This window comes from Artemia franciscana, chromosome 10 (genome assembly GCF_032884065.1).
Source record: "Artemia franciscana chromosome 10, ASM3288406v1, whole genome shotgun sequence".
NCBI lineage: Eukaryota > Metazoa > Arthropoda > Branchiopoda > Anostraca > Artemiidae > Artemia > Artemia franciscana.
Window position 1 is genome coordinate 31,616,137 of NC_088872.1, and position 27,671 is coordinate 31,643,807.

Consider the following 27,671-nt stretch of genomic DNA (forward strand, 5'->3'; position numbering starts at 1 on the left):
AAAGCCGGCTGATGTCAAATGAGCTGCACACAATTATTCTCCACCCCAATTTCTTGAAAACTTTATTCTCAACTTCCTCACACAAGCTTCCAATTTCCTTAAATTATTTCTTATGAACTCTTACTAGCCTACTGAGGGGCAATCTCCTTATCCTTTGGCCCCGGATGGATAGCCAAAAGAAATATTGCTGGTAATTTATCATCCTTAACCCGTAAGACCTGACCTAGTCATCTTAACTTTTCTTTCATTATAGTCCTAGAAAGCAGGATTGAGTCCCATTTTCGTAAAGCTTTTTGTTTGATATACGGTCATTTAAATAAGTAACTAAAAACAATCCTGGATATTTCTCTTGAAGACGTCAAGCATACCGGTCATTACCACGGCTTCCATTATTTTAATCTAAGTTCGAAGACTTGTCGTCCTATTCTCCCAAATTTTTCCAACTGAGTAAAACACCAATCGCCTTGGCTTTTCTACTTTTTGCAGTATCACCGTATCCACCATCTTTACTAATAATGCTAACCAGGTAAGTAAAGCAACTCACTTGATACAATTTCTTGTCACCTCATTTATTCGTATCTAAGCGGCTTGGCGCTCTTAAGTTTAATTTTCAAAGCTAGTCTCGCACGAACCTAAAAAACCTCCAAACAATTATTCCTTTCACTAAAGTTTTTTTTTTATCTATGACACTTAAATCATCTGCATAATCCAAGTCTAGGAGAGTATTTCCTTCTTATTTGATACTATGTTTTTGCAAGCCTTTGCTGTGTTTATTAGGGCAAACCCTATCAAAATAATCCATATAAACAAGGAATAAGCATAACCCCTGATACCAAACCGAACGATCAACTACTGACTTCACATACTACCTCTCATATAAAGCACTAATCAATTTTAAGCACCAATCGGATATACTATTCCAGGATAAAGCTTTTCTATCTGCTCGGTCAAATACCTGCTCAACACATCTTCTTCGCTTTCAAAAAACACACTTTTCTTCTCTTAAAGCTCTATCTACAGCATCTCTTAATATAGTAAGTACCATCATGCTAAGTAATTTGCATCGCATAGACATCATGTTAGCGTACTTTTTATACAGTCTACACTTTGCTAAAATTAGCACCATTCAGCGATTTTGATGCTGTTTAATATGGCCGAAATTGGGATTCATGGGTCCGGACCTCCTCACTCTCTCAACATTTAGATACGTTGCACCTCTTTTGATTCTGCTTAATATGAGGGCGAAAATTGGGATTCTTGGGTCCGAACATCCTCACTTTCTCGACATTTAGATATGTTGTACCTCTTTTGGTTCTGCTTAATATGAGGGCCGAAATTGGGATTCTTGGGTCCGGACCTCCTCACTCTCTCAACATTTAGGTATGTTGCACCTCTTTTGATTCTGTTTAATATGAGGGCAAAGATTGGGATTCCTGGTTCCGAACATCCTCACTCTCTCAACATTTAGATATGTTGCACCTCTTTTGATTCTGTTTAATATGAGGGCCAAGATTGGGATTCCTGGTTCCGAATATCCTCACTCTCTCAACATTTAGGTATGTTGCACCTCTTTTGATTCTGTTTAATATGAGGGCCAAGATTGGGATTCCTGGTTCCGAACATCCTCACTCTCTCAACATTTAGGTATGTTGCACCTCTTTTGATTCTGTTTAATATGAGGGCCAAGATTGGGATTCCTGGTTCCGAACATCCTCACTCTCTCAACATTTAGATATGTTGCACCTCTTTTGATTCTGTTTAATATGAGGGCCAAGATTGGGATTCCTGGTTCCGAACATCCTCACTCTCTCAACATTTAGGCATGTTGCACCTCTTTTGATTCTGTTTAATATGAGGGCCAAGATTGGGATTCCTGGTTCCGAACATCCTCACTCTCTCAACATTTAGATATGTTGCACCTCTTTTGATTCTGTTGAATATGAGGGCCAAGATTGGGATTCCTGGTTCCGAACATCCTCACTCTCTCAACATTTAGATATGTTGCACCTCTTTTGATTCTGTTTAATATGAGGGCCAAGATTGGGATTCCTGGTTCCGAACATCCTCACTCTCTCAACATTTAGGTATGTTGCACCTCTTTTGATTCTGTTTAATATGAGGGCCAAGATTGGGATTCCTGGTTCCGAACATCCTCACTCTCTCAACATTTAGATATGTTGCACCTCTTTTGACTCATGGTAACAAATAAAAACAAAAAACTGAAAAAATGAAAGCCAACAAAACATGAATGGGAGAATAACTGCTTCATACCATGACAGAAATTCATTCCTTTGTAATTGCATGTTTGAATGTACTCTCTAATGTCTTCATTAATATTAACCTATCGCGTTTTTACTTTTTGTGTATAAGTTTTTAGTGTTATCAACGAGCAACAACCCTGTTGGCATTAAAAGCGTCTATGTTTGAATCTTCAGGAACTTATGCAATCTATAATGTAAATTGAAAGTTCCTTGTATGTATATTACGAGCTAAGAGATCCAAAGACTGAAAAATGTTAAAACTTTTGTTAAGATTAGCTTACTTATTCTTGTACAACCAATTAACCGAATTTACACTATAAAATCAACGGGTGACAGATTATTGTAGATTCAAAGACACACAGAAAAGATTTAAACCATCACATAGAAAAACTTATCATTAAAGCTAGGCCTTAATAGGGATTCCTATAGGCTACCATCTTCACTGCATATTTATAACCACTAAAAACTTCCCAAAACGAATGTGTTATTATTGGACCTCCAGAAGCAGGGATAATCCCTAATTGCTAAGTTAAAACCAGGAACTAAGAACACTAGAAGATCAATACAAGTCTTTTCTTCGGAGTTATTTTCAAGAGTTACTCCTAAATGTGGGTAAATGGCTTTAGGCAATATGGTCAAAAAGATACCAATTTGTCTTTTGTTTACGAGGCAAGAGACAAAAATTTTTTAGGGGGGGGGGCCTAAGCACAATCACCACAATCGTACTATATTATCAGATCTTTCCCACTTTTTAAGCACGCATTTTTGGATTCCTCAGCCTTAGTAGACGCCTTAGCCCTTCTTGTTATACCCCATACACTCACTTGAAAAACCATAAGATATTTCAATCAGTCTTAGGATTTGCAAATTATTTTGGGAAGATTAGTCATCTCTTCAGTGTGGGAGTGTATCGGTTCTTGGGAAATTTTTTTTCAGATATTTCCCACTTTTTAAGCACACATTTTTGGATTCCTGAGCCTTAGTAGACGCCTTAGCCCTTATTGTTATACCCCATACACTCACTTGAAAAACCATAAGATATTTCAATCAGTCTTAGGATTTGCAAATTGTTTTGGGAAGATTAGCCATCTCTTCAGTAGGGAAGTGTATCGGTTCTTGGGACAATATTTTTTTTTGCTTCCATCTCCCATACGCTTTGCGCGAGGAACAAAATTTTCTGAGGATCTTTTGCATTAACTAAGAAAGTTATCCCTAAGGTTTAAAACTGGGAGGTCATTCAGTTTTTGAGGTAAGGCATTAATTTCACAGCCCCGCATTTTGTCTCAAGCAAGGAATGGGGTACTATAGATGGGAAAAGTGGTAACCATAGTCGGGACGGATCCTAATATGTCTTCTTGATACACAATTCAGCTATTTAATAGCGATAATGGAGTAAAACTATAAAATCAGAAAGAAATACAGATGTGTAAAACAAGGATTGAAAAAAACACTGTTCATGTGTTTACAGCATATTAAATTCTAATTGGCGAAATACAAAGTGTTCTGCTCGTCTTTAGTTTGTCCTAAAGGCTCAGGCTTTGGCAAGAGAGTTGTGATATCAGTGAAAATATACCAATGGGAAGCATCAGTAGGGACAAATTTTAAGAATAGAACAGTTCTTTTTAAATACCAAACTTCTACTTCTCGTTCTTCTGCACGTTTTGAGATAATTTCACCAATACTGTGGCATTTTCCTTTTTTTGTTTACCTTTTCAAGAACAAAAACAAAGTTACCAAAATTTAAATAAGAAAAAGAGAAGGGCTCATTTCAACTGAATATCCTTGCTTTGGATTTGTTTTATTGGATCCTGAAACATCTTCCAAGACTGAAATCTCTTCTGAGCTGCTGTCACTTTCAAAAAAAGTTCTTATGATTTTTGGATTTTAAATGAAAGTTTGTATGAACCTGTTTTACTTTCTTAGCTTTTCAAAACACAGCCTGCTCCTCAACCTTTTTTTTGAGTATCCGTCAGAGTTCTGCAGGCTCCTTTTGGTCGACCTCTTGATGCGGGCTTTATCAGACAAGCTTTTGGATATGGCCTTTTCATGACAGATGAAAGAGTCTGGATTGAAGTACAGGTGACTTAAGTGTGTTGAGAGGCTACACCCCCCCCCTTCTTCTGGATTGAGGATGTCATGTCTTCATCTCTTGGCTCAGATGCAGGCTGACCTAATGGTCAGTCAAATACAGTTTAGGACAAAAAGTCCTCATTGACAAAAATGTTGTGATTAAATTGGCCAATACCTGTTGCTTGAAAACCTGCAGTAACGTTTGATGGGATGAATGAAAGGGGATAAGCAACGCCAAGAAACTGGGGAATTTCATTCTGGTAAACTGGAAATAGCTATGTTATGAAGAGATTTTAAAGAGCAGAAGACTCAAGATCAAGTGGTTGCACTTTATGTGACGTAGGGAGAGACCACTGTCACTAATGCAAGCAACAGTATCAGGTGAAGCCCCTAAAGTCCTTGTTGATGTTGTCTTTTTCATGGGGAACAACAGCATTGGTAGAATTGAGTTTCCAGATGCTGAAACAAAGGTAAGAATCGGCACAGTCTGTCCTCTATCAACAGAATTTGCTCCTTCAACTTGGCATATTCCTATATAAGCAAGAATTTTGCGTGGCCTTTGCATGGTGGTCAAGACACTCTCATCCATATTCTATATAGCTTGGAGAAGAAGATGCTAACAATATAGTGGTTGAAACTGGTTCCCCTTGAGGGGCTAGTTGCTTGAGGTTTTTTGAGTGAAATGCCTTGATTTCATAACAAATCCATAATACCATCATTTGCCTGCTCTTAATAATTTGATTTTGGTAAAAAGAACTATACAGATCTACTGATTCTATTTCATAAGGAACTAATGAATTTGGAAGTGAAACTAAATGGTGACTTTAAACCCTATATCTCTCTAAACAATTCAAAGAACTTTACAAAATATTTTTGAGATTGTACCTGAAATTTAGGACTCATCCACTTAACGACAAAATAACGCCTTTGGATTTGAAACTTCTGTCGATGTCACCTAGTGCAAAGTTGTCCTTGAGCAATTTTTTTTGGGGGGGGATTTTTTTTGCAAGATGGGTGTCTTCGTAGGCCTGTCCCGAGTATGGAACGTTTCAAGTATGGATACTCTCCCCCATATTATTTCGAACATCTGGAAATTATCCAATATTTCTCATGCGTTTCATTTCAACTATTATCACTGAACTCAATTATATGAAAGTGGCTATATGCACACGTATACTATTCCCAAAAAAGTCCCTTTTTCCAGATAAATTATTCATGGTAAGTTCAAAATGAATTCAAAAGCATCAAATAAATGAATTTTGACCGTTTGAATCATCAGCTGGTCCTACAGAGAAAAAAGAAAAAGAAGAAGAGATTCATGAAGATCCTCAGAGATACTCTCTCCTAATTCTATTTCTATTCTAATGATCCGGTGCGGATAGTGGTACCTTGTCTCATAATATTTAAATAGGTAGATAACTCACGATCACAAATTTTTCATTTTGGGGGACCAAAACAGAAAATAATCTATCACGAAGTGTCTCTTGATTAATGAAAAAATCTAGTGTGAAACTACATTAAAATCTGTCGTGTAAACGAGATTCAGGCCTGGTAAGCTCGTATAAGCATTCAATTCCAAAGCAAACGAACGAGGGTCAAAGGAAACGCTAGAATCATATGAAATCCTGCAGCAAGAGCGGCAAGAAAAATTGATGATTGGATAGATTTCCTTCAATAGGTAGAATTATTACTAAGCATGGTGGATTCAGTGAAGATGTAAAAAGGAAAGCCGTCTTTTTTTTCTTAGTTGAAAAAATCTTGGCAGAAGACGACGATAAGTCTTGAAGTTAAGATCTGGATACTAGAAATCGGAGTAATGATGATGGCAAGTGGCTCTGAAACGCTCGCTGAAAAGGTTGACGAAGATATGCTAAATGTTTTTTGAGGATTGGTCTAAGAATAATTTTTGGTAATTTTGAAAGACTGTATATCAATTAATAAGCTGGATGGGAAATGTGGTTGGCTCCCAATTTCAAAGGCTACAACGAAAGAAAGGTTTGGCTCCCAATTTCAAAGGCTACAACGAAAGAAAGGTAAAGACTGTAAGGTTATGTTTTACAAATAAAGGAAGCTAGTTTCTCAAAATCGGCTTTTTAGTAACCAAGCTAGGGCCAACGGAGAAGTAAAACATCCTCGATCGGTTAAGAAGGTGTCACAGAAAAGATTTCAAGTAAATACGAAGTTCATGGATGGTTTCAAAGATTATAGCTTTGACCAGAATGGGATGGAGAGAGAGTGCACACAGCCGTGGTAGCTTTAGGCACCTTAGTGTTGCGATGAGCTGTCAGCAGAAGAAGTTTGATTAGGAGATAAGTATTGAGGTGAACTTATTCGTGCACGTATCAACAAAACAGAGTTGTCTTTCTGATATAACTCATTAAAAGTATAGGACTAAAATTGCAACAGGGGCGTCCTGAAACAAAATATAGTATGAAACATACATATTTAGCAAATAACTTCGAACTTGTAAGGGATTTTTTTTTTATTGTATAATATTTCGAGCTGTAAAATTCGAGCCTGACCTCAAGATTCTTTTCCCTCCAAACTTCACAATTTAGACATGTTGTGGCTTTCTCAACTCCTGATTAGTCACAGCTAATTTAGAGAATTATCTAAAGTCTTAAACCAAACCTTTTGAGAAGACATTTAACAAGTGGTGTTTCGTTTCCACTAAAGTTAGGGCTTCTTGAAGCCACTAATTGAAAACATTGGGCTAAAATTCCAGTACGGGTCTCGTAGAACAAAACATCACGAAACATGTATGTTTGACAGTAGGCTTTCAATAGGCTCCCCCTCTACACATATAGGTTTATATTTGCCAATTTTCATTCATAATAGCAGATTTAAAAAGATTGAGCAAGGTAGACTAATCGGAAAAATAAAGTGATTATCTGCTTCAAATGCCATTGAAGTTCTTCGAATTTAAAGGTTTGAATGTAGTCTCGAAGGTTTATCATATTTTTTTTTTTTTTTATCAGCCAGTAGTGTTATTAATTTTTTATGTGGAGGTGTACCTCTTTTGACGTTCGTTTTTATTTATAGCTATTTTAATTCTATTTATTTTATTTTAGATTTATTCTGTCTCCAACAACTGTTTTTTGTTGTTTGTCTCCAACAACAATTCTATTTTATTTCTGGAGCTTTTCGTATTTTAGTATTTTCCTTTTTAAACGTTCGTTTTGTACAGAAGAGGTATTAGCAAAGATTACCAAACAACCTTCACCTTTTCTACTTTGTTTCTGTTTTTCTTCAATTTCTCTACTCCATGTTAATCAAATATTCAAGAATACATGCAAAAATTAGTAGTTATCACTAGGTCAGAAATCATTTCAACAGTAAAGGATGTCGGATTTCTTCGTCGGAACGTAGAAACAGCAAATCAGTTTTTTTTTCAATCGGTCGCTCTTTATTGGGATTAGTAAGGGCTTCAGCAGCTCCCTTTTTACTAAGTTGCAGCTACTGCCGCAATCATAATCTTTAAGGAAACTTTTTACGCAGTCACTAGGAAGACGTCCTAGAGACTGATCCTACTTCATATTTATGACATTTACAGTTATGAAAATGACAAAGACAGACTTTATGGCGCAAAGTGGGGGTCAAAACCTCCAGTTAAGGGTTTACCACCATGGGTAAACCCTGTCAAAAAATTCATTTGACTTTATCAAAACCAATTTGTAAAAAGTGAGTGGATGAAATTATTAAATTCCAAATAATCCCTTAATAAATTCCCTTTCGATGTCCCAGCAGTAGGCCTATGCTCACCTGGCGGAAAAATCCACACTTACCGTTACATTTCAGCGCTATTCAAGCTAAAATCTGATTTTCTACAAAATCAAAATGGAGGGCTGAAGACCTCCACTCAAGAGTTCCCGGACATAGGAATTTCAATGGTACGTTTTAAATACAACCTGCAACCGGTTTGGAGGGCTTTCATGCTCTTTTTTTTTAAATGCCCAAATTCATTTTCATTGTTAATTCTCAATCTCAAATTTAACGTGGATTAAATAAAAAAAAAACAAATTTTTTTTTAGTTGAAAGTAACGAGCGACATTAACACTTAAAACGAACAGAAATTATTCTGTATATGAAATGGGCTCTCCTCTCCTAAACGCCCCGCTCTTTGCGTTAAAGTTTTTATTGTTTAAAAAATTAGAGTTGTGAGTTAGAATCAAACTTTAGAGTAAAGAGCGGGGCGTTGAGGAGAGGACAGCCCCTTTCATATACGGAATAATTTCTGTTCGTTCCAAGTTTTAATGTCGCTCCTTGCTTTCAGTTAAAAAACTTGTTTTTTGTTTTTGTTCCAATTTTTTTTGGTCACTTGAAAGGACCACTAGAACTTTTAGTTTTATTTACGAACGTTATTATTAGTAATAAATATACGTAACTTACAAACTAACTTACGTAACGAGCTTCTATATTCGCCTTTTTTTACTACGTATATGAGGGGGTTCGCCCCCTCGTCAATACCTCCCTCTTTACAGTAAAGTTCAAAGTTTGTTTTAATTCTTTAAGAATGACCCCTGAACCCCAAAAACCGTTTAAATAGCTCTCTTGAAATTACTAAAAATACTTTAGCGTAAAGAGCAAGGTATTGAAGAGGGGAAGAACAACCTCAAGTCTATATATCTATACAAACTGTTGGGGTGGTGCTTCGCGCCACCCCAACACCTAGTTGGTGGGGGCACTTCGCCCCCCCAAGCCCCCCCCCCGCGCGCGTAAGTCGTTACGCGCCATTTTAGTTGTGTCCCTGTGTCCCACCTGTGAATATATATATATATATATATATATATATATATATATATATATATATATATATATATATATATATATATATATATATATATATATATATATGTTTTTAACTACGTAAAACTTGCGAATATACAACATTCTTTGCTGTCCCATTGTCTGTGCATATAAATAGATTGTCAGATTTACCGACTCTTGAACATGCAACATATAATTGTCCATGAGAAAAACAATCTGTATTCAGATCTATACCTCATTATTCTAATGATTGCCCTTGAGCTTTGTTGATGGTGATTGCTAATCGAACATTCCCTGTGTCCCCGTCGTCATTTATATATCCCCCTGTGCCCCCCGGCGTTCCCGTTGTAGCTGTTTCCCTGTGTCCCGGTGTCCCAGTCTGTAATTTCTCTTTGAGTGTCGCGGTCGTCATTTATATTCCCTGTGTCCCGGTCGTCATTTTTGTCCCGGTCGTCATTTGTGTTCCGGTGTCCCGCTCTGTACTTTCTCTTTGAGTGTCCTGGTCGTCATTTATATTCCCTGTGTCCCGGTCGTCATTTGTGTCCCGGTTCCTGTGTCCCACCTGTGAATATAGATATATATATATATATATATATATATATATATATATATATATATATATATATATATATATATATATATGTCGACTGACGTCAGTCGACAAACAACTTCATGACGCATACAGCTCAATCCTTATAATGACGTCAGTCGACACACAAACATGACGTCACTCGACACACACACACAGACAACTTATTTTTATATATATAGACTAGCTGTTGGGGTGGCACTTCGCGCCACCTCAACACCTAGTTGGTGGGGCGCTTAGCGCCCCCCGAGCCCCCCCCCCGCGCTTAAGTCGTTACGCACCATATTAGTTACGCGCCATTGTAGTTGTGTCCCTGTGTCCCACCTGTGAATATATATATATATATATATATATATATATATATATATATATATATATATATATATATATATATATATATATATATATATATATATATGTATATATATATATATATATATATATATATATATATATATATATATATATATATATATATATATATATATATATATATATATATATATATATATATGTTGCATATAAATAGATTGTCAGGTTTACTGACTCTTGAACATGCAACATATAATTGTCCATGGGAAAAACAATCTGTATTCAGATCTATACCTCATTATTCTAATGATGTCTCCCTGTTTCCCGGTCGTCATTTATGTTCCCTGTGTCCCGGTGTCCTGGTCGTCATTTGTGTCCCGGTCTGTAATTTCTATTCGAACAATCCCTGTGTCCCGGTCGTCATTTATATATCCCGCCTGTGCCCCCGGCGTCCCCGTTGTAGTTGTGTCCCTGTGTCTCGGTCGTCATTTATATTCCCTGTGTCCCGGTCGTGATTTGTGTCCGGGTGTCCCAGTCTGTAATTTCTCTTTGAGGTTCCCGGTCGTCATTTATATTCCCTGTGTCTTGGTATGTAATTTCATCCGTTGACAAACATGACGTCAGTCGACAAACAACTTCATGACGCATACAGCTCAATCCTTATAATGACGTCAGTCAATAAACATGACGTCAGTCGACACACAAACATGACGTTACTCGACACACACACACACTGACAACTTATTTTTAAATATATAGACTAGCTGTTGTCTAGTCTAGAGACAAACACCTAGTAGGTGGGGCGCTTCGCACCCCCCCAGGCCCCCCCGCGCGCGTAAGTCATTACGCGCCATTGTAGTTGTGTCCCCGTGTCCCACCTGTGAATATATATATATATATATATATATATATATATATATATATATATATATATATATGTTGTATATAAATAGATTGTCAGGTTTACTGACTCTTGAACATGCAACATATAATTGTCGATGGGAAAAACAATCCGTATTCAGATCTATACCTCATTATTCTAATGACGTGTCCAATAAAAGTCTAATGTGTCCCAGTTTGTAATTTCTCTTTGAGTGTCCCGGTCGTCATTTATATTCCCTGTGTCCCGGTCTGTAATTTCTACTCGAACAATCCCTGTGTCCCGGTCGTCATTTATATATCCCGCCTGTGCCCCCGGCGTCCCCGTTGTAGTTGTGTCCCTGTGTCCCGGTCGTCATTTGTGTCCCGGTGTACCGGTATGTAATTTCATCAGTTGACAAACATGACGTCAGTCGACAAACAACTTCATGACGCATACAGCTCAATCCTTATAATGACGTCAGTCGACAAACATGACGTCACTCGACACACACACACAGACAACTTATTTTTATTCGAACCTTGACTTTAGCATTAATACAAAAAAGAAAAAAAAAACTAAAAAAGGTAAAAACTACAAAAAAAACTAAAAAGAAAATACTAAAAAACTAAAAAAACTAAAAAAAACTAAAAAAATGTAAAAACTACAAAAAAAAAACTAAAAAGAAAAAAAAACTAAAAACTAATAAACAAAACTAAAAAAACTAAAAACTGAAAAAGAAAAAAAACTAAAAAAGGAAAAAAACATGAAAAATAAAGGAAAAAAAACCACTAAAAACCGGGACACAGGGAATATAAATGACGACCGAGACACTGAAAGAGAAATTACACACTGGGACACTCAAAGATAAATTACAGACCGGGAAACCGGGACACAAATGACGACCGGGACACAGGGAATATAAATGACGACCGGGACGCTCAAAGAGAAATTACAGACTGGGACACCGGGACACAAATGACGACCGGGACACAGGGAATATAAATAACGACCGGGACACAGGGACACAACTACAAGGGGGATGCCGGGGGCACAGGGGGATAGATAAACGACGACGGGGACACAGGGAATTTTCGATTAGCAATCACCATCAACAAAGCTCAAGGGCAATCATTCCAGGTTCGAACCTTGGCTTTAGCATTAATACAAAAGAAGAAAAAAACTAAAAAAGGTAAAAACTACACTAAAAAAAGGCAAAAACTACAAAAAAAACTAAAAAGGAAAAAAAAACTAAAAACTAATAAAAAAACTAAAAAAACTATACAAAACTAAAAACTGAAAAAAACTGAAAAATAAAGGAAAAAAAGAAAAAGAAAAAAGAAAAAAACTAAAAAAGGTAAAAACCAAAAAAAAACTAAAAAAAAAACTAAAAAGAAAAAAAAGGAAAAAAACAAAAAAAAAATTTCATCATATACCAATTCAAAATGAATGTAAATACAGACCGGGACACAGGGAATATAAATGACGACCGGGACACTCGAAGAGAAATTACAGACTGGGACACCGGGACACAAATGACAACTGGGACGTGTGTGTCGACTGACGTCATGTTTGTGTGTCGACTGACGTCATTATAAGGATTGAGCTGTATGTCACCATGAAGTTGTTTGTCGACTGACGAAATTAAAGACTGGGACACAAATGACGACCGGGACACAGGGAATACAAATGACGACCGGGACACTCAAAGAGATAATACAGACTGGAACACCGGGAATATAAATGACGACTGGGACACAGGGACACAACTACAACGGGGACGCCGGGGGGCACAGGGGGATATATAAACGAAGATGGGGACACAGGGGATGTTTGATTAGCAATCACCATCAACAAAGCTCAAGGGCAATCATTAGAACAATGAGGTACAGATCTGAATACGGATTGTTTTTCCCATAGACAATTATATGTTGCATGTTCAAGAGTCGTTAAACCTGACAATCTATTTATATGTACAGACAATGGGACAGCGAAAAATGTTGTATATTCGCAAGTTTTACGTAGTTAAAAACATAATATATATATATATATATATATATATATATATATATATATATATATATATATATATATATATATATAATACACAGGGACACAATACAATGGCACGTAACGACTTAAGCGCGCGGGGGGGTCTTGGGGGGTCGGGCGCGAACACCGGCAAACGTCAGTATACTTCATCAATAACCAATACTTCATGTAAATAATGGGCAAAGTTCATAGTTTGCAGTCCTTCCCTCGGGGACTGTGGGGGATTAAGTCGTCCTCAAAGACATACTCATTATATTTTCGACTATGCTGAACAAAATGGCTATCTAAGAATTTTGATCCAGTGACTTAGGGAAAAAAAAAGAGCGTGTGGGGCCTAGTTGCCCTCCAATTTTTTGTGACTTAAAAAAGGGCACTAGAACTTTTAATTTCCGTTAGAATGAGCCCTCTTTCGACATTCTAGGATCACTGAATTGATAAGATCACCCCTGTAAAAAGAAACAACAAAAAACAAACACGTATCCGTGATCTTTCTTCTGGCAAGAAAATTTTTGCAGATAGGAGCTTGAAACCTCTACAGTAGGGTTCTCTGATACACTAAATCTGATGGTGTGATTTTCATTATGTGATTCTATGACTCTTAGGGAGTGTTTTCCCCTTTTTTCTAAAATAGGGCAAATTTTCTCAGGCTCGTAACTTTTGATGGTTAAGACTAAACTTGATGAAATTTATGTGTTTAAATCAGCATAAAGTCCAGTTCTTTTGATGCATATATTGGTATCAAAATTCCGTTTTTTATGGTTTCGGTTGTTATTGAGCCGGATTGCTATCACTTTTTGAGCCGGGTTACTATCACTCCTTACTACAGTTCGTTACCACGAACTGTTTGATGATAGTTGCCATTGATTAATGAGTGTTAATTAGTAATTCTTCTACATTTGAAAATGTATTCAAAAAGGTGTTTTTCGGTTTTCCGTTATAATGGGGAGAGAAATCTTCTCTTTTAAAAGCATGCGCTATCACACACCGTGATTTACAATATCCATCTTGTCATATTATAAGGAAGTTTATTTTCCTTTACAAGGAAAATACAAGGAAGTTTATATTTCATTTTTTATCTCATCTGGAAAATGTTGTCACCGGCATTGGTAGTACTTTTTTTTATATATATATTTTTTTTATTAACTAAATGAAAGTAGACAGATTTAGAGCTTGTCAGATTGTGGCAACATTCTTAACTCAAAACCTGACGACAAATGAAGACCAGATTTCATGTCAAGACCAGAGTAAACATGCAGACAAGTAAACCTGTAAACATGTCTGCCTACAAACATGAGAGTGGATGGATTAAGAGATTGTTGGACTCTATAAGCACAAGTAGCGTGGGGTTAAACGAATAAAAATAATTTTTCTTCATAGAGAAATACAATCTTAACAGTTTTATTTAAAAAATTTGCCCAGTATTACACAAAACATCTGTAATTTGCATAAATCCACATCACATTCTAGTAGGAAATTCGTTAAGTTTAGATTTATTCATTTGAGCATTATGACTAAGACCTCTCATCAGGGGTGTGCAAAATGGTTGCATGATTGAAAATGCCCTCATGAGGTTCTTTTTTTGGTGTCCGCGCCCACACCCCCCTACAGGACATTATCCTCCAGAAAATTCTACGCAAAGAGAAAGTTAGACAAATAAAAAAGAATGAACAAATAAAAACAAAGATGAATGAAGGGATTTTGGAATAGTCTACTTATATTCCAAAATACAGGAAAATATACGGTTTTCAATATCCTATGGGATTAATTTTATATTTTTATTTTTTCAATTCTGTTTTTCGTGTTTTAGGGGATAGAGTTTGAGTTACTTGGAGTTTCAATCCATGTTATAGAAACTAAATAAATAAAAAAAATGTATAAAAATTGCGTTAAAGGTATTTGACATGGAAAAACCTTCTGATATACACCTAGTGGACGCATTCTCCATCGCAAGGGGTGAAGTGGTATCATGCTAACCTAGAACCCTCTATTCTAAGGTATCCATCCAAACTGCTGGGGTGTCAAATTACTCTGAATTTCTTCCACAAAACAGACTATTCCGAAATTCCCAAAAACATTTCTAAAGCCCCCCCCCCCCAAGAAAAAATATGACTCAAGGAAAATAAAGGAAATTTATTTCTTAGTTTTGATTTAGAATCTAATAGTTTAAAATATAAGTATTTTCATGTCCTAAAATCCCAAGTTAAAACGTCATATCTTCTGTGCTTATTAATTGCATTGTTTGGATGCCGCAGGGAATATATTTTTAAAAGATAAAAGGTCTTGAAAAACATCTTTCAGAAGTAAAGTGGCGGTTATAATTTTCTTTTTATAGTGAGTAGATGAAAACTATAGTATATTAGAAGAAAATGTCAGCAGAAAGACCAGAATCATTGTTGAAACCCGAATTGGACTGCTCTGTACATATACTGCAAATGGCATACCGTTCTTTTTTTAATGATTGAAGAAGAAGAAGCATCATCTTTCAAAAACTGATTCTTCGAGTAATGAAAATCTGATACTGAGGTTGTCAAACCCAAGGACTGTCCATTGGTTAAAAGGTCATTTTCAGTCATTAGTTAATTTAAAAGAGGCCATTACTGCCTTCCGCTCTTCCGCCGTTGTTTGTTCAGCTGACTTGTATCAGACATTAACATATCTATTGTGATATATGTTTATTTGACACTCAACGAACTTATTGAGTTCTAATGAACATCTTATTGAAAGGCATAAGAGAAAAGGTGGGGTAAACATGCGGCAGTCACAGTTGATTAACTATGTGGAGTCATTCTTAGATGTAATCTACTGACTACTACTATTATTCATTTATTTTACAGACTTCTTCACATTTCTGCAAAGAAACTAAGCATTTGTTCAGGTTAGGCTACTAGAAATTTTACAGCTACTATTAGTCAGCCATCTTTTATGAAAGCAAAGAAAATGTGTATATATTTAGGAGTTTTAGTTCTTAAACCAAATTTTGGTATTACTTCACCTCTTATGAAAAGTAATATTTACAAACATGATTTTAAATTCTGACAGATATTTGCAGCATCATGACATCTTCATAGATCACGAATATATAAAATGGCTCGAAGATACACTGAAATGGAGTATCGCACCAAAATATTTTTAAATAGGGGCTTCTAAACATATATAAATACACCTCTTGTACACAACTGCACGTCAAAATCGAGTGTCAATTGTACCTAATGAGCAACCAAGAGTTTACATGTAATCTTGGCCTGAATTTCATAAATATGGGCAAAACCTCACAAAGTAAGCTGATCTTGATGAAAACTTGATTTCATACGTATCTCTTTCCTTTCTTAAATAGCACTGCAACCATGATATTACATATATCACAAGCAGGAAAAGTCCTTGTGATTTTACAAAAAAAAAAATTCACTTGTTATTTGTTTATAAGCAAACTAACTAGTTTCTAAAATTTATTCCTACTATTTGGGATAGTATCTTTTTGTCAGAAAATTGTCAAAAATAATCTTCCTTTAACACCTTCCTTTCAACATTCTTCTCCAGCTTCTATGTTATCAATCCTTATTTTCTTCGCAATCGGTTATTTTCATAAGCCTTCGATTTGGTATTGCCTGTCATAGATCTGCTTATGATTACCGGCTAACTCTAGATAATGTCTCCAGTGGACCACGTCTTTTTACCAACTATGTCCCTAATTTAAGAAACTTGGTGTTCTTAATACAAGTTTTGAAATTATTCTTACCCCCTTAACTTTCAATTTTGTTACACTGATTCTAGTTGTTATAGATAGAAAGGAATGCGAAGTGGGAGAGTCAGGGGACAAAAAAGTCCCCATATCCATGCTAAAATAAGATTTTCTTCGGTTTTTCAGACGAGGAACTGCAAACTTCGAGCCAAGGGTTTGAAACGATTGCAAAGCGATTGACCAACCCAAAATTTGTGCTCTCTGAGATTTTGGGTTTATTTGGGTCAAACTTGAATTTTCAAGCCAAAAATTATTCCGTTACATAAACTGGAAATTGAAATTAACGTTTCCGTTCAAATAAAACCTCTTGATAGTCTAAGACCACTGATTTAATGCTGTCATGATACTACTCACGCAATGTAAAAATGAGATTTTCCTTGTTGCTCAAGGTGGGGTGTAAACTTCCAATTACAGTTTCCGCCCACGACGATTTCAATGCTGAACTTCTTATTTTAATTGTATGTCATTTTAGAGGGATTTCAGGCTCATTTTTAAAAACCTCTAGAATTTCCTTTCGTATATACAAAAATAATGTTCGATTGAGTCAGAAGAAAAACCAATATTTTCAGAACAGTATAATATCTGAAATATTTATCACTAAACAGGTACTTAAAAATCCAGAGTTTTGAAGTTTCGGATACTATGGGTCGTGGTTTGCTGTTTACTAAATTGTAACTACTATCGCAATCATCAAGTAAATGCTGCAACCATCATGGTTGTATCAACAAACGTAGCTTAGAAAGTCGGTTCTTAAGGCTGTTTGAAGTCAGTAATTACAAGTGTGAGGCTGAAATTGCAATTTGAGCGCTTTGAAACAAATCAGAGTTTGCAGTATACATGTTTCAAAGATAGCCTCTAATTTTAAACATAACTGTGAAACTATGCAAATAGTATATTTCAGGGCAGAGAATTTATTGATACAAGAATCCAGGTCCAATCTCTTGGCTCAACATTGTTCGGCATAGGTTGTCAAGTTCTGTGCTTGATTAATTTAGCTTATTTTCAGTACAAAGAAATAAAGTAGACACAAAACAATAAAACAATTGATTCTACATCGCGGATACAGGGATACTAGAGATTAAAGTTTACTAAAAAGCAGCTGTTGGACCCCACAGGCCTTCACTAAGTGTGGAAAAAATATTGTTCATATTTAAGCATGTTTAAGATCAATTCGGCTAAGAAAATAAATAAGAAGTCAAATTGGGGTCGGGATTGTGATGTAGAAAGAAAATCGGGATACATTCTGGTCTCATTTCGTCATTAATTATGTAATGCCCTAATTACTATTTTAGCATCTTTTCTCATCAAAACCCAACATAAATAAACACCCTGAAATCCCATTCGTCATAGATAACCTATAAGTAAGTTATTTAAATAGGCTAAAGCCTATTGGAAGGAAATGGAAAGACGCCCAGTTTGGGAATCCTATCAATGTAGTTCTGTATTTTATAGTACTTCTAATTCCTTTACAGATAAAATGTGTCAATATTCGACTGCAATAAAGGCAGAACTAACGCGTGACTTTTATTTTGCTCTTCTGCTAGCAAAATCAATTTCCAGAAAAAGGTTAGTGCAAGCAGTATCAAAAGAGCCATGACAAAGGGGTCAGTAGAAACGGTGTCAAACAAAATAAATAAATGCATGCAAATGTCTCACAATGAAAACCCCTACATTGCTATATTAAACTAAGGATATATTGTTATTACATGAGGAAAAGACAAATTTGAATCGAGGTTCAGGCTGGACAGGTCTATTATGTACACCCCAAAGATATGTATGTTCAACACTTTGATAAAGTAATTCGAACAGGAAATTTTCCTATCAGGAAAGATTTTTTTTTCTCAAATACAAGGCTGACAGTGTATAATTATATGATACCTAAGTCCTGTCGCGAGGACGGGAATTGTCTAATTTCAAAAGCAGAGAACAACTGCTTGATTGAAATGAGAAAGGTCTTCATGTAGCCTTTTCTTAAGAGATCCAAAGAAGGAAGCAACGCATCATAAGGTAGTAGAACTGTCATTCATTATGGGGGAGACAGAAAAAGGATTTCTCACTAGAAAAGCCAAAAAAGGAAGAAAAAACACTTCTTTTCTATTTACGTCTTCTAAGAGACTAAATTGACATTGTTTTCATTGATCTTATACATGCACCGTCCAAAAGTGCCTCCCTTCTCAAGTCCGCACGGAGAATGTTTTAACAGAGGATTGTCTCTTATCTCTTTTTATCTCAAAACTAGATTTAATACGTAGCCAGTTGTTGTATTTCCTGAGGCAATATAATGGCTGAAAGTTGCCATGGTAACATGACTTTCGAATTGCCTTCCAGATTTACTGCACTTCCTTCGGGACTTGACGAAATATATACACTGCTTTCTATGTATAGAATGTTAAGCGTGAGGGCAAAAGTTCTCTTTGCTGTGAGTTAAGAAAGTTGTTACTTTTATTTCTGCTTTCATGGTGTATTTACTCCGATCTTGAATTAATTAGCAGTTGCTTAAAGTGTGATATTTTTCAAGAGCTGTTCATTTAAAGGCCTTTCTCCGGATCATATATGACTTAGATTAAATCGTTAAAAGACGATTGACGATGGGTGAAATCGCATCACAGAAGCAAACAACCGTAATACTTGTTCGGAGGTACAAATCACTTTTTTCGAACAGCTACTACTCATAGAGCAAATACACTTATAAGAAGTAAAAAGAGGAAAATGAAAAGAAAAGATCTTTCTTTTTTGCTCGTCCGGTTCTTAAAAAACAAAACAACCAAAAAAACAAACAAACAAAATAACTCACCAAACAAAGGCCAATGGGTTCTTTGCAAGAAACGTAAAAATCAAATTAATCGGTTCTGGTTGAATCTGTAGGTTATCCGAATTCCAAAAATACCAAATTCGTAAGACCAAAGCTTTCTATTGAGACTGCAGCTTTGCTCAAGGAATACACTTTCAAAAGATTTGAAAATTGTGTCAATTTTTGTCTGAACCAATCATATAGTTTAAAGGCTTTGACGGGAATATGACATTTAACGCCATGAACTTGTTTCTCAACATTTAAGTTTGACAAAAGTTTTAAAACAAGGTCTTAGAGTAAATTTGAAGGAGCAAAAATCTTTGTACTGCATATATAATCATATTTAAATAACTTAAAGATATGACATTTTGAAAGCTAATTACTACGTTCCATACATAGTAAACTTACAAAAGTTTTGTTTTATCAAAAATAGAAAAGGAAGGGGATGGTAGACACTTTTCTACACAGTATACGGTAACATCTTGTCCGTCACATTTCAGTACTTCGAATTACTGAACTTACAGCTTCAATTTTGTTTTTCACTGACCATCATCTGTCACTCATTATTCCTCAACGTAATTTATTGAGTCTGCTGCTGTTCATATTGACCAAATACCGTCAGTCGTTTATTTAGATTTTCAATTTATACTGCCAGAGAATTCGAATAAAATCCTTTACTTACGAATAAAAATAGGAGCATCCTCTAACACTATTATGGCTGAAATGTTCTGCATTCTTTTCATTACCAAAATCTTCCAATGGATCAGACCATAACAGGTCGCACATTGGACCAAAAGCAGGGGGCTCTTTAAACCGATCAAGCTGAAAAATGAATACTTGTACTTATGTAAGAAGCGACGAGCAAAATAAAATCTCTTAAAAGTTGGTGCTACCAACGGGAACATGACTTTCAATGGATAGATGAGACCAAAAACGAACAGAAATTAAAGCGAATAATAAAGCCAAACTTAAAACAAAAAGAGATTACCACAAACAGAAGTAGGGATAACGCAAACTAAGCCTCCTAAAGGCCAGAGCCCAATTTGCACTTTGCTGAAGACATAATATTTAAAACATTTCCATTTTATTAACATTAGTAAGTCCAAAATTTCTGAGACTTCCATGAATATATGTCATTATACAATCAGTCTTTTTTGATTAGTTTTTATGACTCTTGGTATTTAGCAAGTGACAAATAGCGATCGCAATTTCTGTCCGTCAGTCTGTCTGTCGGTCCCGGTTTTGCTAGTTCGGGCACTTCCAGATAAGCTAGGACGATGAAAGTTGGCAGGCGTATCAGGGATCAGACCATATTAAGTTCAATTCCCAGATCCGACCATCTGAGGGGAAGGGGAGAGCGAGCAAACGAGATAGTTGAGAAGAATTTTATTTGCCCATGAAACAAACGATTTTTCTTCTTAAAAGTGGCTTGCCTGGGTAGGAAATTTAAAGTACCAAAACCCTATAGGCAAGTGTGCATTCTCCTGATGAACCCTTGTGTTGGGTGGTCGCCTTTGAATTATTTGTCTTATTTATAGTTTTTACTATTCGGTATATGACGACTTGTACTTAGTTACTACACGACTGCCTGTCCATGGATTATTCTGTGCGGTTGATTGTGTATGGCTGTGCTGTTTGACCTATGTAATTGGATGAATGAGTAGGGTTAAGGCCTCGTTCAAGTACTGATCAATATTAATAGTTTAAGCAGGAAAACAGTCTTCCTTTCTCCTTCTGTCTTTCTTTTTGGTTTATATGATAAGTTTTTTATTTTTTATTATTTATTATTCATTATTTATTATAATTTTGTATTTTTGTATTATTTATTATTATTATTTATAGATTATATTTTTTATATTTGGTTTTATGGTGTGCGTTTATTTCTCTGTTTGTGCTGCTGCATTGGTGATTTCTTTTTTCACTATAGCGATCGCTGGAAGCTGGCAGGCGTATCAGGGACCGGATCAGATTAAAATAGAAATAGTCGCTTCCTCGATAAGATCATTTGGGGAGAGAGAAAGGACGGTTAATTCGGAAAAATTAGAAAAAACGAGGTATTTTTAACTTACGAACGGGTTATCAGATCTTAATTAAATTTGACATTTAGAAGGACCTTGTGTCTCAGAGCTCTTATTTATATCCTGAACGGATCCAATGACATTGAGGGAGTTGGAGGGGGAAACCGGAAATCTTGGCAAACGCTTAGAGTGGAGAGATCAGGACGAAACCTGATGGAACAAACGTTACAATACTGAACAAGAAAAGACAACAGGAACACTGTATTTGCAAGTTTATCTTTCTAATAATTGCCAATAAACAAAGAACAGCAGAATCGATAACTCTAGACCGAGCCTAATTTTAGGTTCCGACCTCGTCACAAGTGCCTCATGAGCTCTTGGCTCTTCCGACGTCATCACAAGTGCCGTATGAGCTCTTGGCTCTTGTTTTTTTCTGTAGCTTTCGTCATTGTCGTAATATTTTTTCGTTTTGTTTGGTGTTGTTGTTGATATTTTGACGAATAAAAACAGAAATATTCAAAATACATATCAATGATTTAAAGGTATTAATGTGGAAGAAAGAGGAAAGTTAGCACCACGCTCATTCGTAAGCCTTGATTAGCCATTAAATATAATTTTTTATTTCCGTGGTTGTTGATGCTATGACACATAATAATGCAATTCTTGATATAACCATTGTTTTCAGTGAAGTACAAACGATGCTTTGGCGTTACGAAGGCTTAGGAGGCATTATCCTTACTTCTGTACGTGGTAATTCCTTTCCGCTTTAAGTTTGGCTTGATTTACTCACATTGATTTCTGTTTTTTTTTTTGTCTCATTAACAGTGATTTCTCTTCGTTTTAGGTTTGTATTAACAGATGATTTTATTGCCGATCGCACTTGGTTTGATTTAGATTTTTGCTTTTTTTTAAAGACTTTTTTATCGGAAAGCTTTTCTTTCTATATATCAATTCTTGTGATTTTTAATCAACATCGTTTTGCTATTGGTTAATAAAAGGAATACAATCATAATCACAGCAGAGGCCAAATTAAATAGACTTTCGGGTAGAAAGATAATTCTTGCAAATGGCATATTTCTGACTCGGCATAATCTTATTCACCCATTGTTGAATCATCTCAAGATCTTCTTTCAGACAGTCGTATTATGCACCTGTGAACCCCAGAAAGCGCACAGATATGCAAGAATGGGACATATATATACTTAACGTAAACAGTTTTCAACTAAGATTAGGAGAAATCCGAATATCACAAACAAAAAATTGAGCGGACTGTCAAATTGCCCTTCTTTATCAGACCGTTAACATGTGCGTTAAACGAGCAGTCATCACTAAAAGTGACACCAATGATTACAGAAACAGAGGCAGTTGGGTGCCGCAATTCAGGTCACAAGAGGTCACACTTTAGCGGATTGAACCTCTATCACTTTGGTTTGATAGAGGTCAAAGACCCCTGCTGCAACATTGCTGAAGAAAGGGTTGCCTGGTTTCATAACTAAAACGGGGATGTACTTGTAATTTATATGCGATTTATTTCGGAGGTTGGGAGTAGTCATATATGCATTCGAGTTCCTCTTCAAATTTTAGGAGAGCACAGTTAATTAGTGCTATGAACAAGAGACCAGCCAGCATCGTACTTTGTGGCGTTCCACGTCGCAGCTAAGCTCATTCAGGATTGACGTAATCTGGTAATAGAGAGTATGCACTGGTAGTAATTTCACGGAGAGTCTATGACCAAAGTAGAATTTACTTTCTGGCACCTATCATGTTTATGTTATTTACTGCTGTATAGTAGCGGATCAGACCGAGAGATTCGCGGTAGTCAACTATAAATAAGCAAACTATACTCTTTCTGTCTAATCACTCATTAATCAGATGGTAAAGATGGATCAATCTCATATTGGCAGCCATACTGAAAATGATCATGAACTGGTTGAATTTGGCAAGAAGCTTTAAGTAAATAAACGTTTCAGTCACTTTCGCTAAGTGTGCTTCACGCTGGCGAAGTGTGAAACAACAGTGTGCGCGTGTGTTTCACACAACACACTGGAAGTGTGATTCTAGCAACTGTTCCATTGAATACCGTCAAGGAGGCTTAAGCATTTCTTGACGTATTTAGAATAATTTAAAAGGAAGAACAACATAGCCATTTTAGATTAGCTCCACAAAGTGAGTTTCAAAAACGTAATTGAGACAATTATATTATTTCGTCTTTTTCACAATCCTAAACGAGTGGACTAAACTATACAAATTCCAAAGCAAACTCATACAATCCTTTCAAGCAATTTATAATAATAAAAAAAACAAGAGCTAAGAGCTCATATGGCAATTGTGACGAGGTCGGAAGAGCCGAGAGCTCATATGGCATAAGCTCTAGCAAAATTCTAAGAATCAATAGATTGATTTAAAAGGAAAATCAGAGATTTAATGTCGGTAGGGATTTAAAGTAAGAGCTCTGAGACACAAGGTCCTTCTAAATATCAAAATTCATTAAGTTCCGATTACCCACTAGTAAGTTAAAAATACCTCATTTTTTCTAATTTTTCCTCTCCTTTTAGCCCCCCAGATGGTCAAATCGGGAAAAACAACTTTATCAAGTCAATTCGCGCAGGTCCCTGACAAGCCTACCAGCTTTCATCGTCCTAGCACATCCAAAAGCACCAAACTCGCCAAAGCACTGGACCCCCCTAACTCTCTCAAAGAGAGCGAATCCGGTCCGGTTATGTCTATCACGTATCTACGACATTTGCTTATTCAACCCACCAAGTTTCATCCCGATCTCTCCGCTCAAAGTGTTTTCCGAGATTTCTTGTTTCTCCTTCCAACTCCCCCCAATGTCACCAGATCTGGTCGAGATTTAAAATAAGAACTCTGAGGCATGAGTTCCTTCTAAATATGAAATTTCATTAAGATCCGATCACTCCTTCGTAAGTTAAAACTACCTCATTTTTTTCTAATTTTTCCAAATTACCCCCCCCCCCCCCCAACTCCCCAAAGAGAGCGGATCCATTCCAAATTTGTCAATTACATATCTAGAACTTGTGCTTATTCTTCCTATCAAGTTTCATCCTGATCTTTCCACTCTAAGCCTTTTCCAAGATTTCCGGTCCCCCCCCGCCAACTCCTTCCAATGACACTGGATCCGTTTGGGATTTAAAATAAGATCTGAGTTACGGGATCCTTCGATATATGAAATTTCATTAAGATCCGATCACTCCTTCGTAAGTTAAAAATGCCTAGTTTTTTCTACCGTTTCAGAATTAACCCTCCCCCCCCAACTCCCCCAAAGACAGCGGATCCGTTCCGGTTATGTCAATTATGTATCTAGGATTTGTGCTTAGTTTTTCTACCGAGTTTCATCCCGATCCCTCCACTCAAAGCGTTTTCCAAGATTTTACGTTTCCCCCTCCAACTCCCCCCAATGCCACCGGATCCGGTCGGGATTTAAAATAAGTTTTGAGACACCATATCCTTCTAAATATCAAATTTCATTAAGATCCGACCACCCTTTCGTAAGTTAAAAAATACCTCATTTTTTCTAATTTTTCCAAATTCTAAAATCAAATTAGAAATATCTTCTTGAATTGTCTTTACTACTCGTTTTATGGACTTGATCATATTGTTCTTTAAACGGTTCAATTGACGCATTAAGGATTCCTACAAGTTTTCAAAGTACGCTTTGATTGGCAATAGTGATTATATTTTTCTCTTTGGAACATCATAGAATGAGGACAAGTTAAAGAAAAGATCGTTCCAAGCCAAAAGAAAAATGTCCTCGGATCTCCAGTTTCCGGGAAAAACATCGATCGTTCCTGTTGTTTTCTCCAAGTAATTTCCTAAATCCACGTCGACAACAAATTATTTAATAATTTACAGCCAAACTTTTGACTAGGTTGTTATTTTAAGGATTAAAAGATCTTTAAAAGGGATGACTCAGAACGTTGGTTTTTTGAACCACCAGCAAGTGTATAACTCTCCTTTTCGACCACGGGCATTGAAAAGTTTGCTGAAAATTACCCTACTAACAGAATTAGCTTGCATACGAGAAAGTTACTTTTTTTTCGAGTTTTACTTCAAAATCCACATTTCGAGCCAACGATTATTCGATACAAAAGGTAACCCGAATGGTGAATTTTAATTAAAATTCCTAGTATACCGAAAGAAAAAAGAAGAAGAAAAGCAACAGAAAAAGAAAAAAGAAGAACAAGAACAACTGGTAAGAACTTCCTTTCAAGATTTGCAGACCCTCAAGAATAATTTTCCAGGATTGTCAAGGTTAAGTAGATTCTCGAAAAGACTAGACATTCTCGAGCTTGAACTGCTACTACTGCGAACAAATCACTGCAGTACAGAGCTGTCTGAGCAACACAGCTACGAACAGTCTTCCTCCACCTCAATCTATTCAAAGCTTCAATGTTTGCCCCCCCTCCTTTGAAGCTACATTTGTCATGAAATCCTTCCTTATGATTTCTTTCCACCTCATTCAAGGAAGACCTGCTTCGCGTTTAGCCCCAGAAGGATGGCCAAAAAGCAGTTTTTCCGTCCATTTTAGCAAAACTTGGCCGATCCATCTTAACCTTTCTTTCCTTACAGCCATAGATTGTTGAATCGAACCATATTTTTAGAGCAACTTATTGTTTGATATATTCTTAACACAGTTACCATGAAAAAAAAAATTCAGTAAATCTTCCTCAGTCGTTTGAAGAGCAAACGTTTCAAAGCCATTTTTGACCACTGTCATTACCGAGGTTTCCAGCATTCTAATCTTGGTTCGCAGATTGTCTTCCAAACTTTGATCAGCTATAAAAAAAAACCTGCGCCTTGCAGGGCGCAAAAAAATTTAATGTTTTTGAAGGTTTAAAAAAAAAAGCTTTAGTAAACACAAATCAAAGTTGGAGAATTGTAAGACCAGAAGTTTGGCAAAACTATTTTTGTTACAAGTCAGTGAAAATGTTTTTCGGTCTTTTCAGCGAGTCCAAATCCGCAGTTTTGTGCTAAGCTTAGTCTCAGTCTAGGTTTTGTGAGTATACAAATCCAGCTGCAAGCTAAGTGCATACCCCTCCGCCGTAACTTGTTATTGGTTGATGATTACTAGAAAGGAAACTTCGGATGCTTTTTGACTTTATGAGAACAATGCATATTCTTTTCAGTTTCCAGACTCAAACCCATCATAGCTGTCATCTTATAGAGCAACGAGGAGTGGGGAGGGACAAGGAGCAGAAAAATACTATTCTATTTTTTTATCGGCAGCTAAAAACCTATTTTTTATTAAATAAAAAAAACTAGTTTTTTTTAAAATGAAAGTAAGGAGCGACATTAAAACTTAAAACGAACAGAAATTACTCCGTATATAAAAGGGACTTTTCCTCCTCAACGTCCCCCTCTTTACGCTAAAGATTGACTCTACTTTTAACTCTACTTTTTAAAACAGAAAAAAAAACTTTAGCGCAAAGAGCGGGATGTCGAGGAGGAAAGTTATAGGTTTAAAATCAGTATTAAAATGCGATTTTTTTTATGTAACTATTGGTATCAAAATTCCATTTTTTAGAGTTTCAGTTACTATTGAGCCGGGTCGCTCCTTACTACAGTTCGTTACCACGAACCTTTTGATTATCAATTATATTGATTCTGGCTAGAAAGAACGCTTTAAACTTCTCCAGGCCTCGTGAGTTTCCTTTCACTTTTTTTTATATAACATCTTTGATAATACTTCTTTTTTTTTTACATGGAATAATAAACTACTAAAAGTTCTACAAATCTCTCATCTATGGATCTGAGGGTAACGTCTAAATATCCTAACTAGATGGGATATGTCAAACTATATAGACAATGAAAGCTGAACAAAACTCAACGTTGAATTGGCTAGTTTTATATCCTTATGCTAGACGTAGCTAGTCTACCGGTTTGACACGGGGCTACTGACATTAGCAGAATTTTACTTTTGTTTCGGTTTTTTAGATACTTCTTCCAAGGATGTAGGCCAAACACATTATACCCTATGATTTAATTCGAACAATACCAAATCAATATCGAGAAGAAGTACGCTTTCAATTCCCCTATTGGCAGTTCTCAAAACTGAGACTTGAAGGGTTTGGGCATGATGAAGGATATGTAGAGTGATAAACTGACGGATAAAAAGGATTAGATTCAAATGGTAACGGTGATGATAATACACTCAGGTACAAGACGTATGAAACGAAAAAAGGAAAGGATATA

At 36.1% G+C, this 27,671-nt stretch overlaps 1 protein-coding gene across 1 annotated transcript in view; it reads right to left on the minus strand.

Annotated features, from left to right (window-relative positions):
• The window catches only part of LOC136032075 (serine/threonine-protein phosphatase 2B catalytic subunit 2-like), a 96,069-nt gene that overhangs the window by 26,330 nt on the left and 42,068 nt on the right, over positions 1-27,671 (minus strand). The window contains exon 6 of the mRNA XM_065712198.1: positions 20,123-20,262. Within this exon, the coding sequence (XP_065568270.1) occupies positions 20,123-20,262 (140 nt within the window). The remainder of the gene's footprint in view (positions 1-20,122; positions 20,263-27,671) is intronic.